The sequence below is a fragment of the Otolemur garnettii genome, unplaced genomic scaffold (assembly GCF_000181295.1).
Source record: "Otolemur garnettii isolate 467f Iridium unplaced genomic scaffold, OtoGar3 scaffold00218, whole genome shotgun sequence".
In the NCBI taxonomy this organism is placed as follows: domain Eukaryota; kingdom Metazoa; phylum Chordata; class Mammalia; order Primates; family Galagidae; genus Otolemur; species Otolemur garnettii.
This window is the reverse complement of record NW_003852613.1, coordinates 1845719-1855509: the sequence shown is the minus strand read 5'-3', so window position 1 is coordinate 1855509 and position 9791 is coordinate 1845719. Positions and strand designations below refer to the sequence as shown.

Genomic DNA, 9791 nt, shown 5'->3' with positions numbered 1-9791 from the left:
CGTGGCTGGCGCCTTAGCCGGTTGAGCTACAGGCGCCGAGCCTATTCGAGCATTTTTAAGTGCACACCTCAGCGTATTAAGGGCTTTCACAGTGACTACTACCCTCACCTCCGTCCATCTTCGTAACTTTTCCTTCTTCTTCAACTGAAACTCTGTGCTATAACTCCCCCTCTCCTCCCTGGCCCGGCAGCCCCTGCTCTGCTTTCCATGTGATGGATCTGTCGACTCTGGGGACCTTGTATGAGCGCGTCCTGCCGGGTTTGTCCTTCTGTGGCTGGCTGTTTCACTGAGCACTGTCCTCAGAGCTCATCCGTGTTATGGCATGTGTGAGAATTCTGTTCCGTTCCTGTTAGGGCTGAATCATTCTGTTTATCCATCCATCTGTCGATGCACACTTGGGTTGCTCCTGCCCTTTGGCTAGTGCAGAGAACTCTCCTGCTAACGCAGTGTGCACGAGCTGGTTGATTGCAATATACGAAGCTCTAACCAGCCTTTTTGTGGCTAATGGTATCTCCCAACAGGTCACTTTGGCTTTGTGGGCTATCACATGCTAGTAGTGGGTGTTGTACCAGCCTGCCCAGAAGTCACACTTTGTAGGATTCCAAAGATAGTGTCCAGTGCTGGGCAATGTGGGTCCAGTGATTTGCAGGGTGGAGGCTGAGCGCATGTGGCCTTGCAGGAGTAGCTATGGCTGACCTTGGTGGAGACTCTGCCTCTCTGGTGAGGCACCCCAAGAACAAGGGCAGGGAGTGTGGTCTCAGTTGGAGGAGACCCCTGCCCAGGCCCTGGGGTAGGTCTGAGGGGACCTGAGAGAGGCAGACAGAGCCTGATGGGCATACCCACATGCCATCCCATCCCAGTCCTGCCAAGAGGCTGGGGCGTGGTGGCCGCTGCAAATGACCCCTGTGAGGAGGCCTGCGGTTCTCGTCAGGGCACGTAGCACACCTGCCCAGATGTCCCTGCTGCCGGTCACCTGCATCACCTGGGTTTGGTTTCTAGTTTTCCTACCTCTCCTTTCAACTTGAACGTTGACAGTGGCGACAACCAGAGCACTCCGAGTTCTCTGGGATTTCTCCACACTGAGCCCCTGTGAAGACCTCGGTCCCCCCAGACTGTCCTTGGGTTCATGCATGTGCTCAGTGAGCACCCAGCACTATTCTATTTCTGTTCTGAGAAGGGCTGGCAGAGCTGCCATGTCCCCTGGGTGGGGCCTCGCAGACCAATGTGCTTCTGCAAAAGCCACCCGGGAGGAATGGCAGTTGGAAATGAGATCACATCAGGCTTAGCTTTTGTACAGGGACACATGAGCAGGTTGGATCTGAGATAGCCTAGAGTGAATTTAGGGCCTTGTGAACCAGAGCCGATCAGTTACTAAGAGAAATGTTCTTGGTCAAATTATAAAAGTAAATGTTAACTAAGTTCACCATGCAAGGTTAGGTGATGGCTTAAACCCCGAAGTGTGCTCCAGACACCAAGGTAACGGCTTTTTCCCCCACCCCAGCCTTCCTCCTTTGTCCCCTGACATCTCCCCAGACACCCCCAACTGGGCACACAGACACTGTCCACCGAGCCCACAGTGCCGGCAGTGTCCCAGTGGGGCAGGAGCTGTGCCCTTGAGGAGCCTAGGTCCTCCAGCCTCCCAGTGGGGGCCTGGCTGGGGATAGGCTTGGCCCAAGCTGCCAGGGCACCTACACCCACCCTCTCCCACGGGGAGACTGTTTTATTTATTTATTTATTTATTTATTTGTATTTTCAGAAAGAGCATCCCCAGACAGTCTGCCCTGCTTGATTGATGCTGGGGGTGGAAGCTTTTCACAGTCCTTGGCCTTTGACCTTGCTTCCTGAGGGCAGCAACAGTGGTTTCTGGCAGGCCTGCTAGGGGGGCTGCGCGGGCATGTGCTGACTGCACCTCCCCAGAGCCGGGTTTTGTAAACATTTGGAGCCACTTCCCAGGTTAACTACTGGGGATGTTTTCTGCTGGCTTGTTCTGATAAGCCTATAACCAAGCCTTATTTCCACTGGTAACACAGGCTGATCCACTCTAGGAGGTTAAAATAAAACACGCTGGGGCTACACAGTGGACAGCAGGCACTGCCCCATCTCAGACTCTGCCCCTCGTCCTGAGCAGCCAACACCAGGCCCTCACGAGCTGGGCTGATGGGCATTTACAGACAGAAAGGGAGGATGGACACACAGATGGGACCAGGCGCCCCTCAGAGCTCCCATCTGGGCCCTGCCCACGTGCCTGGCCACAACTGCCAGGATGGTGGAAGTTGGCATCAGGAAGTGGGCCCTGCAGCCTGCTAGCGGAGGAGGGCTGGAGCCCCTTTCTCGGCACAGCCTTGATCTCCAGTGGTGGATTAAGCGAGTTAGCAGTTAAAGCAGTTAATTGCTGTGCAGGGGGCCCTGGCTCATTGTTTGTCTGTGAATCACCCGCCCACACCAGGTGTCTCAGATAATAGACTGGGAACCTCAACGAGGAGGATTTCCTGTCTGCAGATGTGCCGATTACAGCGCTGAGTGAAGACAGTCAGCCTGCGCTATACTGGATTTGCCCGCTGAGTTAACCACTTGTGGCCTGAATCCCCAGGTTGGGCATGTGAGCAGGCGCAGTCTAGTGTAGAGGCTTCTGGGCTCCAGCTGAGGTCAGATTCAGCTTTAAAAAATGGACAGAGGGCATCTGCATCAATAGCCATGGGACACCAGGCTGAGACTGTCATGTGTCCCTGGGCATCCCAGCCCCCTGCATGTTTCTCTGTTCCTCTTCTTGGGGTACTGACAAGGAGTCTAGTGCATCTGTGCCTGTGCCACGGGAGGCCTCTCCATGGTTGGGAGAGCTGGCACGCAGGAGGGGCCTCTCTAGGCTTGGGTGCCTGCAGCCCTGATGGCCACCATTCCTACCAACTGAGGGCTGGGAGGGCAGTCCCAGCTTACCTGGCCTCCATGGTGTAGTAGGTGACCCTGGGGAACAGCCAACCCAAATCTTTTTTGTTTGTTTGTTTGAGACAGAGCCTCAAGCTGTCCCCCTGGGTAGAGTGCTGTGGCATCCCAGCTCACAGCAACCTCCAACTCCTGGGCTCAAGTGAGTCTTCTGCCTCCGCCTCCCAAGTAGCTGGGACCACAGACGCCCACCACAACGCCTGGCTATTTTTTTTCAGTTGCAGCCATCATTGTTGTTTGGCGCGCCCAGGCTGGATTCGAACCCGCCACCTTAGGTGTATGTGGCTGGCGCCTTAAGCCACTTGAGCCACAGGCGCCAAGCCAGCCAACCCAAATCTTACCCCAGCCACTGGAGCTATTTTCTTTTCTTTGGAAAAGGACATTTTTCTGCAGACAGCTCCGCCTGTGTGCAAACTGGCTTCTCAGCCTCTTGGGCAGTGTGGGGCCAGCTCTCCTGCCCTGGAGCTCAGCTTCCCAACTTTCATAGGACATCAGGCAGAGGCCCCCACTGGGAGGGTGTGCCTGGTACCCAGGCAGGGAGCAGGTCAGCCCAGGGAGAGCTATAGCCCAGCTCTTCTCTCCCACCAGGGGCTGCTGACTCAAGGTCACACAGCTGCAACCATCTTTGGTCAGCTGTGTTCTGCTGAGCTGCCCCCCACAGACATAGCCCACTGTGTCTTCCTGGTGGGGACTCAGAGGTGACCTGGCCTGCCTCACCCAGGGGAGTGGCTGGGCTTGAGCAGGAGTTGTGGGTCACAAGTGCCTTTCTGTTTTAGTGCGGTTTTGAAGTTTGTGATTATCAACATCAAGAGAGGCCCAAAGGCCGGGCCTGTGATCCCAGCACTTTGGGAGGCCAAGAGGGAAGGATCGCCCAGAGTTTGAGGCCAGCCTGGATAATATAGTGAGACGTTCCATCTCTAGAAAAATGAAAAAAATCAGCTGGGCATGGTGGCGTGTACCCATAGTCCCAGCTAGTCAGAAGGCAGGGGAGGTAGGAGTCTTTGAGGCCAGCGGTTCAAGGCTATAGCAGCTGTGATCACAGCACTGTACTCCAGCCTGGGCAAACAGAATAAGACCCTCTCAAAAAAAAAAAAGAGAGAGAGAGAGAGACCCAAATCTGCTTATGTGGGGGGTTTTCTTTCCTTTTTTGTTTGGAGAGGAAGAAAGTGGATATTCACATTCACAGTGCCCTGTCTGTATGTACCTTCTGAACTCTGAGAGGTGGCTGTGTCCTTCCCCACCACACCACGCGGCCCCCGGCACCACTGCGCTCACAGGAGCACCATCAGTTTAGCCCCAACTCAAGGCCACACCAACAGCTTGCAGGGGCTTGATCAGGGCAGAGGACAGCAGTGCCCTGAGCCTACTGGCTAGGCTGGAGTCCAGCAGCTTGTCCCATGTCCAGACTTGTGTGGACAGTCTCGTGTGACTCTGCACTGACCTTGTCAAATCTGTTTCCAAGTCAGAGTCAGGATTATTGTTAGAACGCAGTGGAAACCAGTTAAAGATGAGTGCAGGAATAAATCAAAGGAAGTACTGTAAAGAAAAAAAAGCTTAATGGAAACCCATCTGGAGATGAGCAGTCCTGTCCACACCTACTGTTGTGTGCGTCTGAATTCAGTGAGTGCCCCATGGAGCAGCCAGCCTGTGGGGAGATTATGTTCACAGTGTTAGAGTAGTAACAATGTCCCGCCATGGAGTGCCCTCCTTCCCGGAGCTCCCAGACACCTGAGCTGAGGCTCCACGGCACTTCTGCTAGCCACGGTTTCACAAGCCAGCGTGAGTTTACTTGATGCGTCACCAACTAGAAGAGGGAGGGCCCTGTGCTGCCCACAGGGAAGCCCAGCCCCAGCCCTCAGAGAGCTTCCCAGGGTATGAGACATCATCAGGATGGCCTATGGGTCACACCACAATCCAGAGGGTCATTGATTCACTCAGCAAACATGGAGCCTCTGCTGTCATGCAAGACTGGCAGGACAGTGTTCAGACCTGCCCCTGGTGGGGCTCACAGCGGTGGAGAGGGGTTTGGGGCTCAGTGAGAGGGGACATCCACAAAACAAACAGAAAGCAAAGAAAATAGTATAATAAATAGGAAATATTAAAAAAAAAAAAAGAAAGAAAAGATAAATAGGAAATAAAATAAGTCTTGGGATCTGACTCCAGTCCCACTTTGTGGCCCCTCTGCCTTCCATGGGCTGCACAGGGCACGTGGCAGCAGCTGCCCTAGGGGCTACATGCTCCTTAGGACAGTGGCCAGGTAGCCCACGTGGACCTGAGGGTGGAGCCACCTGGCAGGGCAGTGCCAGCCACGATCGTGCCGTCCTCAGGCTCTCCTATCTCTCTCCCCATGCCTGGCTGCTGCTGGCACTTAACCCTTCCCTCACCACATGGACTGTTCTTTGGGAACATGGGCCCTGGCAGGCGTGAAATCACAGGGCATGCCTGTTTTCCATCACAGGGTGAGAGAGACCATGGAATTGCTGTCGGTCCCTCCTGTGTTCACAGAGGAGGATGGGTAGCTGCCACCTGGGTGGCTGGGGCCAGGCTGGCGGGGCTCCCAGGACTATTTGCCACCATGTCGGAGCCCAAGGGCGTCTCAGACCATAGGGGCTAGAGGGAGGGGCTGCCCTTTTTCAGGGGCAGCACCTGGCTGGGCCTGGGGGTCCACAGCTCAGATTTTGACCCAGTTCTCTGAGTCATGGGCCCACCTGCTCCCTTGCAGAGCGGGATGTGAGGACATGTGTTTGTACCTGAATGGTTTTTGCTTTGGTAGGAGGAGAGACTGAGCTGGGCTCTCAGCCCCAGCCCTCTTTCCTATGCAGTCTTGTACCCCTGAAGGCAACCTGGTCCTGTGGGCAGCGATAGGACCTGCTCTAGGGCTGGCAGGGGCACCCCTGTAGAGGAGTGGCCAACATGTCAGTGGTTGCCATGTGTGAAGGGATGCTCCTGGGGTCATGGCCATAGCCCGCACTTGTGGCCAGCGGCACCTCTTGGCCTTATCTGTGTGGTAGGCCTGTCCAGCCTTCAAGATGGCTGTCAGTTTGGCCACCTCTAACACCCATGCTGACCATGGCTCTGATGAGCAAGAAGATAACCTTTCTGGAGCCCGAGGGCAGCCTCACTCAGGTCTCCTTGGTCTCAGGACTGTGGGAGGTGACTGTAGTGGTGTCCCTGGGCCTCTCCCCTGGGCAGCATATAACTGTCCCAGCATGGTGCCCACAGGGAGGCTGCCTGTGTGGATGCCCTTGGTAGCAAGGAGCTGTTCCATCTGCTGCCTCAGCCCAGGCAGATTCTGGAAAGCCAGCTTGGTCAGGGACGATGTCCTTCACAGTACCCTTGAGACCAATAGCAAGGTCTATGGGAGGGTCGAACACAGAGCCAGCCCCCTCCCTCTGCCCACAGATCACACACTGCAACAAGTCTACTCACGGGTGTGGCCCACAGGGCTGTATCTGGAGCTTTCATACCCTCGCACTTTGTAGAAAATACCCTGGAGCATCATGCACCCATGATGAGGCCAGAATGGCGTGGAGATCTCTATAAATGGGTGAGGACAGGCAGGGACTTGGAATTTACGAAAGACCAGACATAGTTAACAAACATGTGGCCAAAAGTTACTTAATTCTACTAGTCATCAGAAAAGTGCAAATTAAAACAAACAGCACGAGAGAGACTGCGGGCCGCCCCCAGGGAGGAGCAAAGTCTAGGAAGGACCATTTCAGGGCACAGCCCCTGCCCAGGCTGGGGAGCCCCCATGTCAGCTCTGCCACCTCTGAGGCCTCTCCCCCAAGGACATAAGCTGACATGTGACAGACCAGTACTCTAGGTCTCCTGGCGGTATCCAGGGGCCAGAGACTCAGGAGCCCCTAGATGTCCCACCCAGCAGGGCCCACTCAGTACTTGGCAAACACCAGCCTAGGTGCTTGAGAGCTGAGGCCAAGGGATGGAGCACAGAGTGTGCAAAGCCCCTGAAGGACAACCTGGAGTGGGTGTAGGGCAAGCTGGGGCAGAGCTCTGAGCTCAACATGGGGGCTTGGCGGTGATGGGGGGTGCGGGGTAGCTGGGGGCTCCCCTGCCCCCCAGATTGCCTGAGTGGTGCTGCCTTTATATTTACACAAGAGGAGGGGACACGGGGCAGATTGCCTGACCTTACTTCTCACACTGTTTAGGTCCCACTGGGCTGGGGCTGGGCGTTGCCAGGCCACCGTTCTTGTGTGGCCAGTGGCCAGGCTCAGCACCTCTTTTCCATTCCCTGGGGCTCCAGGGCTGAGCTGAGTGGGGCCCACAACACCTGACTGAGCCCCTGGGGCACTTGACCTAACCCCACTGTGAGCACGGGGAACAGGACTGCAGGGGCCACCCTGTCTCTGCCACAGCTACTGCTCTGGTCCTTTGCTGGGTGAAGCCGAAGGGGCTTGGGGCCCAGCATCATTTCTGGCAAGGCCTGTCACCTCTGGGAGACATGGCCCCATGGCTTGGAGACAAGGGTGGAACTGGCCTCCTGCCCCACCATCCAGGCCCTGGTACCCACAGCTGCCCTTGCCAGGGCTGGGCCCAGCTGCCTGCTGCCCAGCTCTCTCCTTTCCCATTCACTTCAGAAGCAGCAGTGCAGCCCCTGTGAGACCAGGACAGGGATGTCCATGCTGCAAGGGCCATTCCTACCTACCCTCCAGCCAACCCTCAGCGCTGCCTCCACATTCCGTGAACCTTTCTGTCTGCACACACAGCACGTCTTGAAATGTCTCGGCTGTGAAATGGGCTGCAGAGGCCACCAGGCTGTATACTTAGTCACTAACCCCTGTGACTACTCTTGAATTTGTCTTTATTTCTTTTGGATCCTGGGGGTAGGGTTTGGGCGGCACCTGCAAGCTTCACTGTTGGGAAAGCTAAAGAACGTGAGGAAATGTTCTTGGCCTCCTAGGGCCAGCCAGCACAGAGTGGTCACCAGGAGGCGCTGGACCTGGCCCTGCATCTTGCCACAGGGCCTTGCTCCCCCCTCTGACATGGCCTGACGTCACCTATATCCAGACTGATGTGCTGGTGCCAGCCTGCCTGGCACCCGATTCCTGTGGCAGAGCAGAGCACAGAGGCTGGAGCCTCCCTCCTGTGAACTTGAGAAGCCTGGCTTAGCTGAGGCTCCATGTTTTGACTTCTTGCTCTGGGACAGCAGCTGGAGACTTAAGGTTCCTGTTTCTCAGGGGCTTCATCTTCCACATGCTTAGGTGGGCGCAACCTGCTTCCTGGCCGGAAGCTGGCTCGTCCAAGCCACTATGAGCTGTGGACCTGTGCCTTGAATAAGTCACTTTGGCTGTCTGCAGTTGCCCTGAACCCCTGGGAGCTGAGAGCAGCCTGCGCCTGCCCTCCTGGAGTCAGTGGGAGAGCTGCTAGGGCCACCTGCTGGTCCAGCCAGAAAAGGGAACTCTGCTGGCCGTGTGCCACACTCCCTCCAGCCTGGGCCGTGCAGGGCATGGCAGAGGCAGCAGCAGTGGCCCAGGACTGGCCATCCCACTTCCCCCTAGCCTTTGTGCCTGAGAGCAGGAATGGCTTAGCTGCACCCTGGGATAGGCCTGCTGGGCTCAGGCACTTCCCCTTGGCCTAGCGCCTCTCTCAGCCCTTAGGGCTGTTTGCTGGGCAGCTGAGGGACCACAGTGTGGGGTGGCCAAGAACTTGGCTGCTGGTTCTGCTGGCTGGCTCCTGTGCTGGGGTCATGAGGCAACTGTCCCCTAACAGGAAGAGACCTTTAGATCTCCCACCTGGGTGGGGTCGCCCCCTCCATCAGCTGGGATGCAGCCTGGGTTGTGGCCCCTTGGCATCAGCCTGTCCAGACAAGGAAGAAGCCCTGCTGGACTCTGAGGCCTGGCAGCTGATGGCTCTTAGTGCCTGATCATGTTAGGCTAGACTGTGGGCAGGGGATGCAGAGAGACCAGGCAGAGCGCTGGACACCAGTGTTGCCCATGGCAGGCTAGTTCTTTCCATGAAGTCAACACAGCATCAGTGCCTCTATGGTGGCCTAAGGCAGGGCCTAGGGCCTTAGCATGCAGAAGGTTCTGGAGCCTGTGCTCCCACCCTGCTTCCAGGCATGGCGTTGGTGAGTGCCTGCTCGTTTACACACACCAAAAGACAGTAGGGGCAGCCATTGTGTCCTCAGTGGGAGGACAGCCCCGTGCTGGCCGTGTCACCTGGTAACCATTCATTTCAGACATCAGCATCCACCCTCCTCAGTACCATTCGTGCCTCTCATTTGACCAACCCTGAGAAGACGTTCTGAGAATGGTTATGAGAGGTACCTAGGTCAAAACTGCTAAGGAAACCTGTCAGCCCTCTCTTTATCTCCTCCAGGTCGAGTTCCAGAAACCAAAAGTTTGAATTTGGAGAAGTCTGGGGTGAAAACCAGCCCCATTAGTCAGAAGATCCTGGTGGACTCTCAGGATGCCACCTCTGTCCCCCACATCTATGCCATAGGTGACGTGGCAGAGGTAAGGCCTTTGCCCTGGAAGCAGGAATCCTCACCCACCCCCCATAGGCTGGTCACGTGCTCTGGCCGGACTCCTGTGGGGAGGCCCAGACCCCTGGGGCCAGCAGGCTCTTGTTCTGGGAGGAGGTGAGCCCCAGACTTTGCTCCTTTGACATTGCGCCCTTCTGTGGCAGGAGGCTGAAGGGAGGGTGGAGTGGCTTAGAAACTGCTAAGAGCATGGCAACAGATCCCTACTGGGGAACTGTCTTGGGTCAGCCTTGCAGGACAGGCCTTGGCCTCCCCGCAGGTGGTGGAGGTATGGTCTCAAAAATGCTGCTGCTGGCTCGGCGCCTATAGCTCAACCGGCTAAGGCGCCAGCCACGTACACCTAAGATGG

At 56.4% G+C, this 9791-nt stretch overlaps 1 protein-coding gene across 1 annotated transcript in view; it reads left to right on the top strand.

The window, feature by feature from the left end:
• The window catches only part of TXNRD2 (thioredoxin reductase 2), a 51721-nt gene that overhangs the window by 32584 nt on the left and 9346 nt on the right, over positions 1 to 9791 (top strand). Inside the window, exon 12 of the mRNA XM_003801706.3 lies at positions 9280 to 9416. Within this exon, the coding sequence (XP_003801754.2) occupies positions 9280 to 9416 (137 nt within the window). The remainder of the gene's footprint in view (positions 1 to 9279; positions 9417 to 9791) is intronic.